A 21,334-nucleotide genomic window follows, 5' to 3' on the forward strand; every position below is an offset into this window, starting at 1 on the left:
GATGGACCCGATTTGAAATCGCTATATCTCTGCAACCACGAACCGCCCATGAATGAAACTCTCACCACTTGAAAGGGTGGGGCACAGAGTTTCAAATGATTACCGTTAGATGCCTCTCTCAGCGCACAAACAGCCGCTAGCCTCAGTCATTTGCAAGATGGCGATCGCGCAACACAAGGCGTTCTGCAGTTCAGCAAGACTGAATCCGCAATCGCAGTGCAGCGTGCGTTTCAACAGCGTTTTGGTGTTGATCCGCCAATGCCAAAGAGCATTCGTTGTTGGTACCGACAATTTGAGGAAACAGGCTGTTTATGTAAGGGGAAGAGCGCGGGGCGACCACACGCTTCAGAGGAAAACATGAGAAGAATTCAAGAGAGTTTTGAGCGTAGCCCAAGAATTCAACTATCGTCTCGATATTGTGTGTACAGCAGGTGGAGGGCACATAGAGCACTTACAAAATGGTTAGTAAAATTTGATAACTCATTAAACCATTTGTAACTTTTGGTGTAAGTGTAATATGTTGCCATCGTGAAATATACTGCTTTGAAATTGGGTCCATCATTTTGAAACACCCTGTAGAACGGGCAACTGAAAGAGCACCAAACACCCATGGAAACATGGAGGGCACATTTTGATAAATGTAGATATTATCCCTATAACCCCCCCGCCCCCCCTGGACTGCCTAATGATATCCGAGAACTCTTTCTGGAATGAGAGCAGCTACACACCCAAGATATTGTTTCTCATTCACTTTTGAAAAATCTTTCCCATGTGTAATGGGATTTCATGTCTCTCCTTGTCAAGGGGAGGCTCTGTCACTGACAACCACAAAGCTCCTCTCTAGGGATGTATGGATGGTGAAATCTGGTCCGACTGTGTTTCAGGGATTGTCAGGCGCCTTTTGTTCCATCATCTGCCCATCAACAGAATCAGGTTTTTTGTTTCCAAATTTGTGCAAATTCGCTCTTGGACAAATACGCAATTGCGCAAATTCACACATCTGGGAGTGCACAAATCCCCACCCCCACTCCAATGTGCATTTGCACACTGTAGCCTAAGGGGGAAATGCACAGTGTTGGCTGTTCTTTTTTTTTTAATTGGATATTTTTCTATGGTGAGATTTGTACAGAATTCAGGGAAGACAGAAAGCCAGCCAGAAAATCTATGGAATCTGCCCAACAGGGGAAAAGCTGGTTTGCTGTGGGACTCCACAGGTCAGATTCATGAAAATCCAACATGCTGCAGTCTTACTCCTCTCAAAGCATGTTTACTCACAAGTAAATCCAAAGTTGAAGAGATTGAAAGCACTTTGCACATGCACAATGAAACTACAAATATTTCATGTTTTCAATGTATCCATTACAATGCATCCCACAGTGATGTATAACCCTGTGAGTGATTCAGTAATACTTCAAACACTAAAAGCATCTGATGAAGTAGACTGTGTCTGAAAGCTTACAGCATAATAAATTTGTTACTCTTTAAGATGCCACAAGACTCTTTGTTATTTTTATTAAAGTAGCTTTGCTGGCCATAAGAAAACATCCAAAATCCAGACTTGGGTAATAGTTTTATGAGAGCCAAAATGGATTCTGGAACTCTTTCCCATTGACATTTTGTAAATAAAAAATGAACAGCAGTGCTCATGACCCGTGATGAAATTTATAAACCCAACCTCTCAATTTTCCTAATTTTAGATGAATCCTGACTCCTCTATAGCTTTCTCCAGTTTTTAAGAGGGACCATGACAAGTCTCTCTCTCTCTCTCTCTCTCTCTCCCTCCCTCGTCATGTGTGTTTTAGAGCCAGCAATAACAGTGATTCAATCAAAATGTTCTAAAACCGCCCTCGTCTTTTGAGGAGAAATGTTTGTGTGAACCCTGCCCACTCTTCTCAACACAGACACTTTATTCCACTGATTAATTTTGCTGATTCATTAGCACATTGAACTCAGTGTTCCATCTGATTAAAACATGCACAGAAGGTCACTGTTAATCTCTGATCCCTCCCCAGTGCGTGCCCCCTTCCCCCAATACTGCATGGATGCCTTTTAAATCATTGAATCTGCTTTCATGTAAAGCATCATTGTGATTTTGATCCACCTGTAGGAATTCGTCCTATTGAATTCTTGTGTGACTCAAAGGTAGGGGTGGATGAAAGTCCCTTACCTTTCGCCGAAGCTTGTTCACGGTGGGGAGAGGCGCTTCGCTGCTCCCCCCGCGAAGTTCAGGAGGGGGGGAGGCTTCCCGCCTCACCCCGGCCGAAATTCACGCCCGGGGTGAGGCTTCCCGCCTCGCCCCGGCCAAAATTCAGGCCGGGGAGGAGGCTTCCCGCCTCGCCCGGCTGCAAACGCGAAAGTTTAAAAACAAACAAACAAATGCCCCCTGATAGGCTATGTGACAATTAACGTAGCCTATCATGGCTAGATTTGCAAAGTCAGCCGTGATAGGCTATGTCAATTGTCACGTAGCCTATCACGGGTGATTAAAAAAAAAAAAAAGCGCGTACGCTAATGGCGGCCCCCATAGGGAGCCGCCATTCGCGTTCCTTATTTGGTCGCTGTAGTCTATGTAAAGATTTACGTAGACTACGGCGAAAATAAGGGCAACGCAAATAGCGTTGAAAGACAGGCTGCCGCTCCCGCCCCACTCGAACACCCGCTGAACCGCCGGCCGGACCTGCCGCCGGGAGGGACATTCGGCGAAGGTAAGTCCCGTCCCAGGGGGGGTGCGGGGGGCGGGGGGGGTTCGGAGGATTTCTCCCCGAAACTTGTTCAGGGGGCCGAACACGTTGGCGCTCGCCCCCCCGAAGTTTCGGGGAGAAATTCTCCGCCATCCCTACTCAAAGGTAGGGGTGTACGGATTCCCCACCATCTGTTCCAGTGGGGAATCCATGGGGGGAGGGAGGTGATCTGTTCCTCCCCTCTGGAATCCTCACGGAGTGGCCCCACTCTGCGAGGATGCTGCAGAGCTGAGGGCTGCCCTGTTCCACCATCCACCTGCCCTGGATTCCCCTTTTTTCTGGCTCCAGAACTTACATACTTTCGTAATTCCTGCCAAAAAATCCTTTCTGCACGCCCTCTTTCTCCGTAAGAGTAAAGCCCTTCACGGGGATTCCCTGCGTAACTTCTGGTCACCTGACCTCACCTGACCTCACCTCACCTGACCTGACCTCACCTGACCTCACCGGAGCTGTCCTGACCTCACCTCACCTCACTTCACCTCACCTCACCGGAGCTGTCCTGACCTCACCTAACCTCACCTCACCTCACCTCACCTCACCTGACCTCACCGGAGCTGTCCTGACCTCACCTCACCTCACCGGACCTGACCTGATCTGACCTCACCTCACCTCCACAGATAATAAACAGAAAAGATGGAGGATTTCCATGGACGACTCAGCCCCAGCGAAAGAAAGCCTCCAGAAAATGCCTCGTAAAAAGGGTAAAGCTGCTCGTGGTCTTTCTTCCTCCATTTCCAATTTATGTTTTTATTTTCGTAATTATTTTCGAAAAATCCACCCTTTGGCAGAGAAAAAAAAATTGGGGCCGCGTGAACTCCAGTCTGGGTCAACCTGGCCGACCCGTTCCTTGGAGGATTCCGTGGTCAGAATTTGTCAGAATTTGAGCCCATTTAAAATCTGGGGGGAATTCTCTGACATCCCTACTGAAGGGTACATCCTTTTTACTCAAAATCTAGCTTCTTTTGAGCCTCATTCTGATGCATGTGCAGACCTCAGGGGTCCATTTTGAAGAAGAAGAAATAACTCAATAAAAGCAAAGGAGATGAATTATTTATTTGATTTTTAATAATTTTTTTTTAAAAAATACTTTACATGTTTTTCCCCATACACAGAGACAGCCTGAAGATCACATGATGGGGAAAAAATTACATTGATTCACATTAAGTTATTCTTCTGCCTAAATCAAGTGTGGGGAACCTGTGACTTGAGTTAGGCCCCTGGATTAATTGCATTAAACCCACAGAGATAGGGGGAGAAGGGGAGAGAGAAAGAGAGAGAGATGGGGCGGCAGAAAGAGAGAGAGATGGGGCAGCAGAGAGAGAGAGATGGTGTGGCACACACACACACAGAGGTGGTGTAGCAGAGAGAGAGAAAGAGGGAGAAAGAAAGAGAAAACCACTCATTTTTTTGTTGTTGTTGTTCTGGTCCCACCCACTGCTGCTCTGATCCTGCTCAGTGCTAGCATAGAACCCCTCACGTTCCTCAGGGGAATGTGGCTCTTGACAAAAAAAAAAAGAAGGTTCTCCACACTTGATGCAATGTATATTTGATAAGAACAAAAGAAAATAGTAACAATTATTCTGCATTTCTACATAACATTTAAAGTGGATTGTGAATACACAAAAGAAAATAGTAACAATTATTCTGCATTTCTACATAACATTTAAAGTGGATTGTGAATACACATGAAAATGGTCATCCCTGCTGACTCTACAGCATGATATGATTAGAGCAAACCATCAGTTTGGTCCGATAAGGAGTCAGAAATATGGGACACAAGAAGAGCCAATTAGAGAGAAATCAGCGTCACTCCTACAGTGGGACTACTGCCCGCAGTAGACCTAGGGAAAATAACCTCCCACAGAAGCCCAGTGGACAGATGATGGCAGCCCAGAGGGGTGGTGTGTGTGAGAGAGTTGTAGCATATAACCAAGGCAAAATTTGTTCCAGCTGGAGAGGGCAGCTTTGTAGTCTCAAGTTGTTTTCTGAGGTGAATCTGTGGAATTATATAGTAGAGATGTGATGTCTGATATATGATTTCTGGATTATGAGTAAGGTTCTGAGTGGAATGAATATTGGATTGGATGCAGAGGTGCCTGTCCACTTACAAAAACTGCCTCCCACTCCCTGATGGGCTGATTTATGCCTTGCACCAAAGCCTCGTGTGCGAAGAGTGAAACCGAAACCCAAGGCTCTAGTTCTCTTTGCACAATATCTTGCACAAGCAGAATCATGGGAATTTAAGACCACAATATTAGATGAAATGATCCAGGCTGAAACCCTATACACAATTACTTGGGAGTAAGTCCCACTGAACTCAACGAGGCTTATTTCTGAGCAGTCATGCATAGGACGGCATTGTAAAAAAACTTGTACGTGCATAAAAGATCCCTCTCACACACACATTACCTGGGCAGCAGAGGGCTATTCCCCCCACCCCTTAAAGTACGTACATATACTATTTTCAATACCTTATAAAAAACAGTAGGTGGCAAATGCAGTCTGAAAGAGGCATTCCCCCCATCTCTCATAGCTGGCAAATGCAGTCTGAAAGAGGCATTCCCCCCATCTCTCATAGCTGGCAAATGCAATCTGAAAGAGGCATCCCCCCCACCTCTCATAGCTGGCAAATGCAGTCTGAAAGAGGCATCCCCCCCATCTCTCATAGCTGACAAATGCAGTCTGAAAGAGGCATTCCGCCCATCTCTCATAGCTGGCAAATGCAGTCTGAAAGAGGCACCCCCCCATCTCTCATAGCTGGCAAATGTAGTCTGAAAGAGGCATTCCCCCTATCTCTTATATAAAGGACAGTCCTATATTTGGTCACTGTGGCCTTGTCGACTGTAGTCTGGGATGTATCGAATTCCTATTTAAATCAGTCAAATTCTTTCTACATTTCCTTCTATGCATAGGTAAATCAGCATATGCACATTTTATGCAAGTCGGTGTCCTCTTTGTTGGTGATGCACAAGTAGCTATCCCCCCCCCCCCCCGAAGTGATCCCCTTTTCCAGATCAGGGCCAAGTTTGCCAGTAGCTTACAATTAGGGATGGACGAAAGTCCCTTACCTGTTCTCGAAGCTTGCTTCGCGGTGTGGGGGAGGCGCTTCGGTTCTCCCCCCAAAGTTCAGGTGGGGGGGGGAGGCACCCCGCCACACCCGGCCGAAATTCAGGCTGGGTAGAAGCGCCCCGTCTACCCGGCCATGAAAAAAAAATAACCCCCCCTGTGATAGGCTACATAACGATTTACGTAGCCTATCACAGCTAGATTTCCAAAGTCAGCCGTGATAGGCTATGTAAATCGTCACGTAGCCTATCACAGGTGACTTTGGGGGGGAAAAAAAGCGCGTACGCAAATGGCGGCTCCCATGGGGACCGCCATTTGCATTCCTTATTTTGACACGTCTAGTCTACGTAAAGATTTACGTAGACTACGGTGAAAATAAGGGCAACGCAAATAGCGTTCCCTTATTTTCGCCGTAGTCTACATAAATCTTTACGTAGACTAGACGTGCCAAAATAAGGAACGCAAATGGCGGCGCCCATGGGCCGCCGCCATTTGCATACGTGCTTTTTTTTTCCCCCAAAGTCACCCGTGATAGGCTACGTGATGATTTACGTAGCCTATCACGGCTGACTTTGGAAATCTAGCCGTGATAGGCTACGTAAATCGTTACGTAGCCTATCACGGGTGTGTGGTTTTTTTTTTACTTTATTTTTTTTTTTGCAATGGCGGTGGCGGCAGCCGGTCGGGAGACCGACCGCCGCTCCCGCCCCCGACGAACCGCTGCTGAACCGCCGCTGGGACCTGCCGCCGAGAGGGACATTCGGCCACGGTAAGTCCCATCCTGGGGGGGGGCGGGGGGCCGGCGGAGAATTTCCCCACCAATTTCGGGGGGCCGAATGCGTTGGCACTTGGTCCCCCGAAGTTTCGGGGAGAAATTCTCCGCCATCCCTACACAATTTCGCATGGAGAACTGTTTCCCAGCAAGTCTCTCTATTTTCTGATCTCTTTTCCTGATAAATAAGTGTCCTTATTTTTATTTTTTGAGGATGCTGGTCTTTCCTGTCTCAGATTAAGTTAAATCTTTCAGTGAGTACAGGATACAGACTGTCTCTGAGGATGCACAGGCAGCTAGGAGCAAGTGCATGAACACTCAGGGGACCATGGTGGGTGTCACAGGGCTTGGCAAACCTTGGCGATAAGAAAAAAAAGACTCATTACAAAAGATTCTGGGGAAACAGACAAGCTGTACTTATGGACAGCTGGTGACCTCTGTTGTTGCCCTAGAACAAAATTAAAGGCTGCAATCCTATACACACATACCCTGGAGTATGTCACATGGAATTCAATGGGGCTTACTTCTGAAGGGATGTGGATAAGATTGCATTCTCTCATGCATACTTAGACAAGACCAACTCAACGAAGTGGGGCTTACTTTGAAGTAAATATGTGCAGGATTGAACTGTAAATTGTATAAAGGGGTTTGCCAAGAAATATTAAATATCGTGTAATAGATCTTCCATCTGTCATCTTCTTTCTGAAGTGATATGAGTTACCTAATGAGATTATTTTCTAGCATATACACTTATCTACCTACCTATCTACCTCTTTCTTTATCTACCACTCACCTACCTTCCTACCTATTCTTAGAAAAATAAGATTGTTAAAAACAAACATAAACATAGTACAAAAGCACCACGGAATATAGTTATTTCATACCCTGCCAGCTTCAGAGATATATCTTGAACCACTGATAATATATTGTTGGACAAGCATTTTTTTCTAGCATATATCTTTATCCCAAAGCTGTTTCTTTCAAATGAAAATATGGATTTTAAATAAGTGGAGCACAGGCTATAGGACAGTAAACAAATACAGAAGGAATGGGGGCTTCAGCAATAAAATTTGTAGGGTAAAGGCCTTAGGCTAATGGTGAGAAACCTGTGGAATACAATGCCCATCAACCTCGACCATTGTTCATGCTGACTGGAACTGAAGGGTGGCCACATCTGGAGGGCCACCCATAGCAGGTTTCCTGTGTCGGCTTTAGGCGGTGATGCTTGGCTGTTAAAGAAAATTTGGCTGTTACAAGCTGCTCTCCAGATGTTTTGGCCTATAGCCTCAGACAGCAGAGCCAGTGATCAGGAAATATGGGAGTTGTGGTCCAAAACATCTGGGGAGCACCAGGTAGCCTACCCTCTAGTTGGTGGAGAGGGCTGTTCTTCATCCAATCCAATATTTCATTCATTTCTTACACTACAATTATCCTGCCTCCCTAATTCATTTCTTCAAAATATACATGCCTTGAGTAGGATTAGCATGTCAGTAATTTAGCTCATGCATAACTAATTACTCCCCATGAGAGGAAAATGAAACTAAAATATCTGTCCTTCCACCAAAAAGCCTCTTCTGTTAACTGAGTCATTAAATGAATCATTATTCATTATTCATCAACAACAGCTGAGTTGTTCCACACTTAGATTTAAAAATGTCACATTTGGGCAAGTTTCAATGAAATGGCCTTAAGTGTAATTTTTCTTCACAATTAGAAAAAAAAACCTTGTCTTAGGGCACAAGCAGGAGAAGCACGGAGGGGATCATTCCCTCCGCACTTCTCCTGCCCTGCTTTTTTGGCTACACAGCCGATTTCGGCTGTCTAGCTGCGGGGAGTGGTGGGGCGAGCAGGAGAGGAGGCTACTGTATGATACATAGGATGTGTCGTACAGGCAGTTATGATCTCCCTGCCCCAGAATACCTCCAGCCATGCCCCTTTTCAGCTGCTCCATGCTCCTCTTGAGAGCACAGAGGATGGGGCTGTTCTGTGCTGCCTCTGAGGTAGCGCGGAAGTGCGGGGAGGTTGGTTCTCCGGGAACCAACCTCGGACCATGGGCTCCGAGGTCGGTTCCCAGAAAACACCATATCCTTTGGCCATCTAGCTGCTGTCTAGTGGCCATAGGATGCTCCTTAGGGTCATATCTAGGCCTCGAAAATGAAAAACGGGGAAGTGAGTAGCCTAGCCTAAAGTAAACTCATGCAAAAAACAAACACAACCAAAACTCTTCACCAAAGTACTCCAAATTCTGGGCCGAAAAAAGATGAATTTTGCAATGCATATACATCAGACACATTTGCAAATATGCTAATTTTAGCTGGGCTTTACTAGTAAACTATGCAGCTCTCTGAACCACACGCATAAGTCCTGGAAACCTTCCACTCACCATTGTGGTTTCTGAGCCACACTTGCTCTCCCTAATGCCTCAAAGATGTTTCCATAACCTGATGCATTTTACACTGGAAAATAGGATGTTCTTGTGCGATCTCTACACTCTTTTTCTGATATCAAGGATCACACACTCATAGAATCATAGGGTCGGAAGGGGCCTACAAGACCATCGAGTCCAACCCCCTGATCCATGCAGGAAGCCTGATTCCCAGGCGGTCTCCCATCCAAGTACTAACCAGGGAGCAGACCCTGCTTAGCTTCCGAGATCAGACCTAGGCATCAGGATCTGCTCAGGCAGAGTTGTCTGCTCTTATCCTGTAGCAGGATGCCGCCATTTGTGTTCCCTTTTTTTCCGCTGTTTTAGCCTACGTAAATATTTATGTAAGCTATTACGGTGAAAAAAAGGGGAACGCAAATAGCGTAGTGGACGCTATTTGCGTTCCTTTTTTTTTTTTTTTTGCTGTAATAGCTTACGTAAATATTTACATAGGCTAAAACGGCAGAAAAAAAGGAACACAAATGGTGCCCACTATGCTATTTGTGTCCCCCCTTTTTCCCCCCACCATAATAGCTTATGTAAATATTTATGTAGGCTAAAACAGCAAAAAAAAGGGAATGCAAATGGTGGCTGCTGTAGCCGCCGCCATTTGTGTATGCTTTTTTTTTTGGCTGCAGGCTGCCCAGCGGCCGGATGTCTGGTTGTGGGCGGCCTCGGCCGGCAGCTCTGCGGAATCTCCACAGAGTGGAGCCAGCCAGGTTAGAATTTCAGGGGGAGGTGCGGAGTGCCTCCCCCCCACTGTGAATCACCCCATCGAAAAGGTAAGTGACTTTCGTACATCCCTAACTTTACATAACATCAAAGAAGTGACTTCAAACAATATCAGAGATGTGATTTAGCACAACAATGGAGAAGCGAAGTAATTCAAATGTCAGAGAAGTGCATCATCACGGAGGCCGATTACTGGTGAAATAGGAGTGTGGGGTGATTCTGAAGGCTGGAAAGGCTCAATGAGATCACAGCCAATTGAAAGACACAGCCCTGCGCAGGGCTATCAAGTAAATGTAAATGTGGAGGATAGGGGCATACAGCACCAGAATTGTGGAGAACTTAAATTAAAGAAATAAAATAGTGTAAAAGTAGTCTCAGAAAATCTGGCTTTTCCACCAGAAATATCTGGGAGTGGCTGCCGACTGGCCATGACGTCATCTGCCACTGCCTCCCTTGAAATGCTCCCAATTTGCAGCAGATCATCCATGGGGACAGCCCTCTAATTAACTTGAAGAAAGTTGCTACAATTAATTCTGGAATGGGATTATGACCAATTTGCCACTTCAGTTCATGCACATTTTCCTCCCTGCCTTCTGCACTACTGATGTTCATGTGCCAGTCCATGCATACATACAATCATACATACAATCACATCAAGATTCTTTTTATGCCGTGTTTTACTCATGTGCATATGGGCTCATGTGCATTGGTGAGATGCCATTCCACAGGTTGGTTCTCTGTGTGTATGTGCACATGTGTTTCAAGGCACAGAAGTGCACAAATGCATTGGTAAATCACTGAAAAAAGCCTCCACAAAAGACTCATGATGCAACTGTAGGTATGAGCAAATCAAGACGTTCATCAGCAATGCAGTGTGCAAGAGAGAGACAAAAATAAACAGAAGTAACCGCAGCACATTGAGCAAGCACAGCACTCCCTACAAGAGCCTTCCCCAACCGGGCACACTCCAGATTTACTGGAGCCACACAGTGGCTTTGTAGTCCAATGGGATTTGTAGTCCAGCACATTTGGAAGACACCAGGTTGGGGAAGGCTGCTCTACAGCATCCAGAAATAATTCCAAATGTGCCAGTGCCTGTTCAGAAAGAAGATCAAGTAATCCAGAATTCCCAAGCAGGGGGAAAATGTTGAATGAGAATAGTTTTGGAAGCATCCCTAGCCACAAACGGCACACCAAGTAGCAGAATGACAAATCCAAATTTTGTCTGGCAGAAAATCATAGAAGTATCGTAGAAGTATCATAGAATCATAGGGTTGGAAGGGGCCCACAAGACCATTGAGTCGAACATCCTGCCCTTTCATGATTCCTTATGGGTAGCTAGATCAAGAAAGCACCAAAGAATGTTATTTCCGGAGTGCGACCGTCCACCAGTGCAGGGTTACTAACATTAACCATTATTTGTTCACCTTCTATTAGTGAGATGACACCACCCAGATAAAGTGTCTTCTTCCACTGATCTTTCTTATCAATGGTACTGCTGGCTTTCAATATTGGTTTTGGGCCACCACCATAGATCGGGCTTATTTTTGTGATCACCTGCTGTATCTGAGTACTGTTTGCTGCACTCTTGTTGCAGTACAATATTTCTTCACATTTACCATCAGGACATAGGAACGTGACTTGAGCATAGACAAAGTAATCTCCATCCCTTGGGGCTGTCAAGCGACCGCTTTCGTACTCAATCTGGTTTGGTTCGTCTGATCTGTCATTTCTCCAGTAAAGGCTTGGAAGTTCGTCTTCACAATGTGGATGTTGTTTTGACCCATCCGCTGAAAAGGCAAAGCAATTCCATTTAGTTGGCATTTTTAAATCAATGTTTTATTGCAAGTTTCAACAAAATAAACAAACCAAAACATAACAAACCCCCCAAATTGAAAATATAACAACATACTCTAAAGTCCTCAGTTTCAAATATTACAACTTTGGGGGGTGGGGGAATTTACACATAAACTTCAGTAAAAGCAGATCGGATATCCTAGTAGAAGTCCATTCACAAGTGACATCTATGCATCACTCTTTCAAATGTTGCTAGTGTTGTGTTAAGTCTTCAGTCCATTTCATTATAGGTGGTGAGTGTTTTTTCCTTCCAGTATTGTAGTATCAGTCTTTCAGCAGCGAAAGGGTGCTAAAAATCCATGTACACTTACTGTGTGTTACGCAGGTAAATAGCTTAAAAGAATATGTGCATCAGTAAATATTAAAAAGCTTTCCAATACAAAGTTTATCCATATGATAATTACCTCCCCAAAGAAGGCAGCCATTGGGCATTTCCAAAACATATGAATCCTCTCGCTGATGTTGAAAGTGTTCAAAGGTGCTGTGGGGTTTCTAGCCTGTGGTACGTATTGAACCTCACATGACCTTACGAACTGCCTCCTTCGTGTGAACCTTCCTATACATGCAGTTCAACAGAGAGCTGTGCAAAAATGGTCTCTCAGAATTCTCCACCTTATTTGTGAATTGTGGACAGAGAAATTTGGGAGACAATTTCATGAGATTTCTCGAGGTGGAGGAGAAACACTACAATGGTTTCTCCCAGCTAGGGCTCCCCATTGGCAGGACTTGTAGCACAGCTTCTTTCTGTTTTCATGAGGGGGTTTGGGGTTTTCATACTTCAACAGCATCAAATGCCCCCTTGAATTCATCACAATGCAGAGGTGTGTGTGTGTGCGGGACAGTGTTCTATCTAGCTGAGGGGAAGAGTTAAAGTTAATGCTGAGCCAAAATCTGTACTCCAGTTTCCTGAAAGTTTTCTTCCCCAATGAAAGAGGCTTCCATTATTCTGCCTCATTCTCAGGGTGTTTTATAAGTCCTTTTTGTGGTGTTTTTGAGGTTATCTAATCACAGTTAGCCTCTCAGGCTGCCTGCACTTCCTGATTTGAAAAGGCCCTATGAGAAGAATTACCTCATGTTGCCTTCCACTGGGCTTCAATTGAAGTGAAAGAAGCCGAAGAGGCTACAGGCTGCCAAAAAGATGAATATACAATGAAATACAGGACATTTGCACTCATTCCTCAGCCACCTCCTAAGTAAGGTAAGCATAAGAACCCCAAACCCAACCCCAAACCCAAGAATTTTTCCCAAATTGTTCCTCCTTTGAATTTCTTTTCGAGAGCCATTTCTTTTCTATCAAATTGAATGAGAATCATTGAAAAAATGTGGGAGAAGTATCGGCACAGCACTAGATCAACATCAAAGGTTCACCTGCACCCATTTGAACCTTCTTGAGCCTTAAGATGGGCATCAAGTGCTCCTTGGTGCATCATTAGTAATATCCGTTTGGCTGGTACCAGAGACAGAACCTTTTTGTGGTGGCTCCACAGTTGTGGAACTCTGTTTCTCAGAAGCCCATCAACGTAAGACCCATCAGTGTGTAGGAAGGTGACATCTTCCAGATAGTGAGAGGGCAAGGGCAGGCAGAGAGGAAATTTGAATGCAGGTTTTTTCTTCTTCTTTACCATTTTGAATTTGGATAGATAAAAGCAGAGAATGTTTAAAATAAATAAGGAACGTTTTAATTTATGCATATTTTTAAAGTCTGTTTTAAATCAACAGCTTGCATGCTTTTCCTTTGTTTGCCCAGGGGTAGACATTTTTATCCCTAGCAAACAGGAAGTCCTGCCTCTTCACTTCCTGCTTACCTATAGAATGATGAGCAATGGGCATTGCCAGCAAGACTGAAGCCAAGATCTTTGTGTCGACAGTAGGGATGTCAGAGAAATCTGTTTGTGGGGTGGAGTTCCACAAGTTTTCCTAGGCTCCCCCCCCCCGACTTTGTTTTGGTTCCCACGGTGGTGTCCGACTTGAGCTGCAGTGAATCGGGCCAGTTTGTAGATTTTCCAGGAATTGTGCACATTTTTGTGTGAAGGTTCTGAAATCTGCACAAATTTCTGAACAATTTATGTACATTACAGATGAATTTGCATGAATTACAGATGAATTTGCATGAATTACAGATGAATTTGCCCAAATTAGGGATGAATTTGTGCAAATTCCAGCCACATTTGCATAATTTGCACAAATCCAGCTGCAATTTGGGCAAATTGTGGAACCTTCCCCCAAAAGTGTGCAAAAAAGTTCCTGGAGTTTGGGGGAAAGCCTACATTATAAGGGGAAAGCCTACATTATAATTTGCTCACAGATGCAAATTGAGTTGTGTGCACCATGGAACTCTGTCAAGCCAAAAAAGAACCGGATTCTCCAGGGACCAACATTTGTAGCTGTCAGCAGGGAGGCCAGTATCTGATCCTCCCCTCCTCCCAATTCTGTGATTCATCCCCTCTTTCTCTCTCCCCTCCAATGCTTCTCCTGGCTTTTCCAGATATTTTACTGTTTAGGATTGTCCACCTAGAGATGGGGTGCTGTACCTCCAAGTGTTTCACCAGATGATACATCCCACCATCTCCAGTCCTTGCAGGACTCCAGTTCTTTTAAAAGGTACAGGAGCCCTTTGCAGCATATGGTAATATGGTGGCATATTATCAGACAATTGTGCAGACACACATAGACATACACTTACGTGTAAGGTGGACCCTTGGCTTGACATCTGGATCTGCAAATTAAAGAGAGAGAGAAAGTCAAATTTGCTGCAATCCTGCACTAACTTATGTGGGTACGAGCCCCATTGAACTCAGTTGGACCTACTGAACAGATGCGCCTACAATTGCATTGTCAGTCTCACTGGATTCCATGGCAAATGGAACATCTGGGAGGTTTAATATTATTTTTATTGCTCTTAAACACAGCTGGGAATGGAGTAATGGAAGAGAGAGATGAATGAGATCAGGGATGTGGTGCTGAAGGACATGAGGTAACCCACTCCCCCCCCAACTCCTGGCATAGTTTCCCCAATTTCTTCCTTCTGTGAAGTTGCTATAAGCAGGCAGAGCAGAGGAGTCAGGTTCCTGACCTTTAGCCACAGTGCAGCTGATAGCTTTGGGGATGGAATTTATATCAGGAAATGAGCATGGGGGATCCCAGTGCTGGGATCCCAGCATCACACATCTAATCCAATTTACACCCCCTGACACACATACTATTCCTGCTGCTCATGTCATTCATTCATTCATTCATTCATTCATTCATTCATTCAAAGCATTTCTATCTCACTCTTCAGTCAAAAGATTCCCTGAGTGGCTTACAAGAATCAGCAATCAGACAGTCTGTTCTTAGTCAGCTAGACAGAGTTCCTGGCAGTTTTCTTAGCGATGGCCCCATTACTGTGGAGCTCCTTCTTATGGGAAATGTATTTGACTCTCCCATTAACTTGTTTTAAAATAGACTGTTGTTTGCATCTGTTTTTAATTCAGAATTGTGCTGGCATATGCTCTTTAAGTTGTCATTTTAACCACTGCTGCTATGTAAATAAATTTACAACTTAACTTTGGAATGCAATGTTTTTTGGTGGTTTGTATTCAGGTTTAGTATGTTTTGGGAAGAATGTATGTTGGGAGCCAAAATCAAAACAGGAACAGCTGCACCAATTGAATTCCGAGCGCATTTCGACACTGGTCTTTATTGAGGCAACCACCTTAAGTGGACTGTTTTGGCCCTGAGGGTCATTCCAGGGTATTGTGTGTGTGGTGTGGTAGGGAGGGGGATGGCAGCCACCAACAAGACATGGTGGAAAATATTTGGGGGAAATTCTGCAAAGTGGCAGAAGGGGATGGAGTGGGGAAGTGAGAAAAAAGAAAATCTCAGAATTCTTTCCGCAGAAAAATGCCTTTGGAGACATTTGGCTCTCCTCTAGCAAGGCTAAGTCTTTTGAGAGCTGATCAGAGTAGACAATAATGGTCTGGATGGAATAGTGCACTGGTTCTCAACTGAAGGTACACATACCCAGGGCATGGTCTGAAGGCCCATGAGGCAACCAGCTTGCTGAAGCTAAGCAAATCTGGGTCTGGTGAGTGCTTGGAGGGGAGACCCTCTGGGAACTACATGTAGCCACCTTGAGTTCCATGTTGGAAGAAAGGTGGGATATAAATGAAATAAATAAATAAATAAAACCACCAGTGGGTCACAGAAGTAACCTGGGTGGGATGCAAGGTTTTCATAGCAATTACTAAGAATTCGCTCTCCCTCAATCCCCACATCCACTTGCAAGAGTGATGTACCATCTCCTGCCATGATCCTACCTGCCATGGATTATCCATCTGTGACCTTTTGGCATGCAAGTAGTAACCCTTTTTAATAGGGATGCTGGAGGAATTTGAGATGGACTAAAATGAGTTCAGATTTATAAGAATCCAACCCGTGTAATCCACTGTGGACCGACCCCCTCAAGATGCATGGGGTCTGTGGATTTTCGGATTTTTTTTCTCACTTTCCCAAAATGTATGCAAATTCATTCATAGGAAAATAAGCACATTTCTGCTGAGACTGGTAATTATACACGGGGAAATGTTGAATGGAATGGGGGACAATATGCTAAGTGTTACATAAATTACGTAAATTGTTGCGAATCCTCTTATGAAATTATTTGACTATTTTTCTGTATAACGAACAGAATTGAATCCATCTGTGAATGGATGCCGGAATGATTGACACTGCGCAATCCATGAAACACACAAAGGATGGATTTCACAAAATCTGGGACATCCCGACTTTTAAACTACTAATTGATTATTATTTCTGTTTGTGTTTTAGGCATAGCGATATACTGTATTACTACTGATGTTTTTAATTATCTTTGCTTTTTACAGTTACTGTAGCAGTAAAATTTATGCTCAACAGCATTATTATGATTTTCAATGACGAATGAAATTATTATTTTGTTTGTTTGTGTTTGAAAGCTGTAGTGATAAAATTTACTCCCAACAATACTATGGCAATTTTTATGGCCTTAGAACTTGCCGTAAATGATTGCTGTAATAACAGGATGCCTGTAAGCCTATAAATGTTCTTCTCAGAAAAAATGGGCTTTTTGTTTCTATCATAGCGGGTCTCAGGTTCTTTGACAGAATGATTGCTGGGAGGTAAGATACAAAAGTTTGGGAACCACTGAACTAGTGGACTTGATGTAATGCAGCTTCATATCATAATACAGGGTGGAGGTGATGCAGGGCTCTCAGGACAACATATGCTAGAAGGTCCCAAGATCAGTCCCTAAGGTGTCGAGATGTAAAAAATGTCTGCTGGGGAACTACTGGGAGGGATGTCAGAGAAATCTGCAATGGAATCAAATGAGTTTGGATTTTCATGAATCCAACCCATGGATTCCACAGCAGATCGGCTTTCCCCCTGTCAGGTGGATTCCGCAGACTTGTGGATTGGTTTTCTAGCTTTCCCAAATTTTGCACACATTTTGTCATAGAAAAATATGCAAAATAATAATATATTTTTTTTAAAAATGGCCAAGTATGTGCATTTCCCCCACAGGCTAAAGTGTAAAAATGCTCATTTGGCAGGATTTGCACATTTTTGCAAGTGTATATTTGTGCAGATGTGAATGTGCGCAAATTTGAAAGCAAAGCAAAATCCAGTTCGTCGATGGGTGGACAACGGAATGAAAGGCACCTGACAATCCATGAAACACAGGCAGAATGGATTTTACACCATCCATATATCCCTAGCTACTGGGGTGTAGAATAATGAAGGAGAGATCAGTAGATAGTCTGACATGATATAAGGCAGATGGGAGGGACTATAGCTCGGTGGAAGAGCACCTGCTTTACAAGTAGAAGGTCCCAAGTTCGATCCTCAACATTTCCAGGTAGGCTTAGGAAAAAAAAAATCTTGCCTGAAAACCTGGAAAGACACAGCCGCTTAGTAGGGATGTATGGAATATTCACCCTGTTCCGGTCCGAGCATCCATGGGGGGGGGAGGGAGGTGATCTGTCCCTCCCCCCAGAATCCTGCCCAGCCAGCTTTGCTCCGCAGCCAGTCTGCAGAGCCGCCGGCTAGGCCCGCCCGCAGCCAGACTTCCATCCACTGCCAGGCTGCAGCCGCAAATGGTGTCCGGCGTAGGGGATGCCGTTTACATCCCTGCTCTTTTTGGTGATAGGCTATGTAAATATTTACGTAGCCTATCACGGCAAAGAGCAGGGACGCAAATGGCGTAGCAGATGCCATTTGCGTCCCTGCTCTTTTCGTGATAGGCTACGTACGAAGCCTATCACCGAAAAGAGCAGGGACACAAATGGTGTCCCCTACACCGGATGCCATTTGCGGGCCACAGTCGGGGGCAGCAGATGGACAGGAGCAGAGGACGGACCCGGACCAGCTGGCAGCAGGTAGGGTCCGTCCCATGGGGATTTCAGGGGGTGGCGGGAGGGGGGTAGTCCATTCCGCCACGGACTCCAGGGGGCCGGATTCTAAAGAATCTGGCCTAATTGGAGTCCATGGCGGATTTCTCCGCCATCCCTACCAGTTAGTGTCAACAGTACTGGCCTAGATGGACCAATGATCTGACTGTGTTTACATCTGAATCTGTATCAGTCATATAGGGAAAAAAAAGTGGGATTCTGCTCCCCCTCCTTGGCCAAACGCTGACACTGGAAGTTTCAATGTATGAGTCCAGATGTCATGACTCCAGTCCTGCTAAAAAAAGGACCACCCTTGCCTTGATGTGACATATCTGCTTTCACACATGAAAGTGAACGTTGTCAGAAGACAAAAGACAAAAACATCTGCAGATGTTTGGCAAGAGTGTGATGTTTCCAGGGACTGGGTGGGAAAGGGGCACTGGAAACATTTGCCGATTGAGATGCTGTAGCCTCTGACCAATTGTTAGCTGTGCCTCCTGGGGGCGGGCCAAAATTTCTCAAAAGAGCTTTTCTTCTGAGAAAATGTCTGAGGTTTTACTTCTCCGCCCGTAAGAAAAAGGCCACTTCACAGAATTTCCTCCAAATATTTTCCTTCATGCTTCGGTGGCAGCTGCCATTCTCCCCCCGCCCCCAATGCCCCAGAACAATATCAGGTCCAGGCATTGTGGAGGATGTAAAATGGCTGCCAGGTGGCCAACAAAATTCCCGCTACTGCAGCTGCTCCTATCACTGCTAATGGTGAGCCCCACCCCAGGGAAACTGTCGGGGGATTTCTTCTTCCCCTGGAGAAATTCTGTGAAATGGTCCCCCTGCCCCCACACATTTCTCTGCCCACAAATAGGGTGGCGAATTCTGAGAGGCCATCTGCCCACCAGTTTGGTTCCACCATTAGATAGAGTGAGGAGATCGCCTCCTAGCAGAGGCTTGATGGTCTGGAGGCAGGGGGAATGGCAGCCCCCTGGCCATTCCCCTCTGTTGGAGGACAAAGCGAGGTGTATCAGACAGTTTGTCCTGTACCCCCTAAGCTATCCTGTTGCCCTGAGGTACAAATAGCATGCTGTCCCATCCCCAGAGTCGAAATCAGATTCAACTGCCAGCCTGATCAGATCTGTAGGTGGAATGGAGGGACCACCATCTTGTCCTTTGCTCGGGCAGCAAAATGACTTGGACTGGCCCTGTTTGCACACAGCACTAGTTAAGACCCTATCAAATCGAGATGTCAGGGATCCAGCCTGGGACCTTCTATGCGTAAAGCAGGCGTCTGCCTGCGGAACTGCAGTCCCACCACAACCATATCCTATGTCTCCTTATGGCGATGCCTGCCCCTGACTGGTGGGATCATCTGTGACCAGAAGGAAAGGATTGCTTCTCAGAGCGCACATCACAGTCAACAACACGGTCGATAAAACAAACTCACCAGAGCCATCGGAATAAGAATTTGGCGCTGCCCATTGTCTTTGTGGTTCACGGTATTCTGCATTTGGCACCTGAAAAGGGAAGCACGCAAGCTGTTAATTTGACGTAGGAAAAGAGCAGAAGCTCAGTCAGTCACACCAAATGCGTTAAGGCTTCCTGTGACATTAACTATTTTTATTGGCACAAAAGAAATGACGCTAAGAATCCATCCATCTGTCATTCGCTCATGCCAGTTCTTATCAGCTGCCGGGGCGGGCTTACAGAATGGAAGGAATGAGAGCTGTGCACAAATTACCTTGCTGAAATTCTCCACCCTGTTTGCAGGCAGAGGAAGGGGGCGGGATTTGACCAAATTTCTCCAGGAGAAAGGATGTGATGGTATGTGGGGAGGTGGGGCTCACCATCAGTGGTGCCCTGGGCTGGTCCTGCCATGGGAAAGCCAGCTGCCACAGGCAGCTGCTTTGCAGTTTCATGAAAGGGCAGCAAAAGGCTCGTTATTACATTTATTATTGTTGGATTTTCATTGCCAGCAAGGGGCATAGAATCACAGAATAGAATCATAGAATAGTAGGGTTGGAAGGGGCCTATAAGACCGTCAAGTCCAACCTCCTGCTCAGCGCAGGAATCCAAGTCAGAGCATCCCTGACAGGTGGTTGTCCAGCCTCATCTTGAATGCCTCCAGTGTGGGAGAGCCCACCACCGCCCTAGGTAAGTGGTTCCATTGTCATATTGCTCTAACAGTCAGGAGGTTTTCCTGATGTTCAGCCAGAATCTGACTTCCTGTAACCTGAGCCCATGATTCTGTATCCTGCACTCTGGGATGATCGAGAAGAGATCCTGGCCTTCCTTTCTGTGACAACCTTTCAAGTATCCAAGGTGCTGAACCCTATCCCTCAAAATTGTAGGCTGCTTTGATTCTGCCTTACAATCATAGAATCATAGAATAGTGGGGTTGGAAGGGGCCTACAAGACCACTGAGTCCAACCCCCTGCTCAATGCAGGAATCCAAGTCAAAGCATCCCTGACAGGTGGCTGTCCAGCGGCCTTGTCTTGAATGCCTCCAGTGTGGGAGAGCCCACCACTTCCCTCGGTAAGTGGTTCCATTGTCGTATTGCTCTAACAGTCAGGAAGTTTTTCCTGATGTTCAGCTGGAATCTGGCTTCCTGTAACCTGAGCCCATTCTTCCTTGTCCTGCACTCTGGGATGATAGAGAAGAGATCTTGGCCTTCCTTTCTGTGACGACCTTTCAAGTCCTTGAAGAGTGCTATCCTATCTCCCCTCAGTCTTCTCTTCTCAAGGCTAAACATGCCCAGCTCTCCTCATAGGGCTTTATTCCCAGTCCCCTGATCATCTTTGTTGCCCTCCTCTGGACCTTCTCCAGCTTGTCTGCATCCTTCGTAAAGTGCAGTCCCCAGAACTGGACACCGTACTCCAGATGAGGCCTAACCAGTGCTGAGTAGAGGGGAAGTAGTACTTCCTGGGATTTGGAAGCTATGCTTCTCTTAATGCAGCCCCAAACAGCATTTGCCATTTTTGCAGCCACATCACATTGTTGGCTCATATTCAGCTTGTGATTGACATCAATTCCAAGATTCTTCTCGCTTGTACTGTTGTTGAGCCAAGTATTCCCCATCTTGTAACCGTGCATTTGGTTTCCTTTTTCCTAGGTGCAGAATTTGGCATTTATCCCTATTAAATGTCATTGCGTTGTTTTCTGCCCAGCACTCCAACCTATCAAGATCACGTTGAATTCTGTTTCTGTCTTCCAGGGTATTAGCTATCCCACCCAATTTTGTGTCATCTGCAAATTTGATAAGCATTCCTGATAAGAGGTCCCTGTGGCATTTTCTCCCTCAAAATAACTTGGCTGGTGTTGAAATACAACATATCGGGGGGG

General features: G+C 45.4%; 1 protein-coding gene across 2 annotated transcripts in view; it reads right to left on the reverse strand.

The window, feature by feature from the left end:
• Positions 1–3,780: 3,780 nt before the first annotated feature.
• Positions 3,781–21,334, reverse strand: part of TNFSF15 (TNF superfamily member 15) — a 31,842-nt gene continuing 14,288 nt past the window's right edge. The window contains exons 2-5 of one of the 2 annotated variants that reach the window (XM_084821105.1): positions 19,439–19,508; positions 14,277–14,309; positions 11,294–11,526; positions 3,781–4,737 (exon numbers count right to left, since the gene is read on the reverse strand). In XM_084821105.1, the coding sequence (XP_084677231.1) occupies positions 4,531–4,737; positions 11,294–11,526; positions 14,277–14,309; positions 19,439–19,508 (543 nt within the window). In that variant the 3' untranslated portion in view covers positions 3,781–4,530. Of the gene's footprint in view, positions 4,738–6,466; positions 11,527–14,276; positions 14,310–19,438; positions 19,509–21,334 lie in introns of those variants that run through there. The other variant, XM_084821104.1, reaches the window with a different exon arrangement.

This window comes from Heloderma suspectum, chromosome 14, assembly GCF_057233095.1.
Source record: "Heloderma suspectum isolate Gila_16-S chromosome 14, 16-S_ref, whole genome shotgun sequence".
In the NCBI taxonomy this organism is placed as follows: domain Eukaryota; kingdom Metazoa; phylum Chordata; class Lepidosauria; order Squamata; family Helodermatidae; genus Heloderma; species Heloderma suspectum.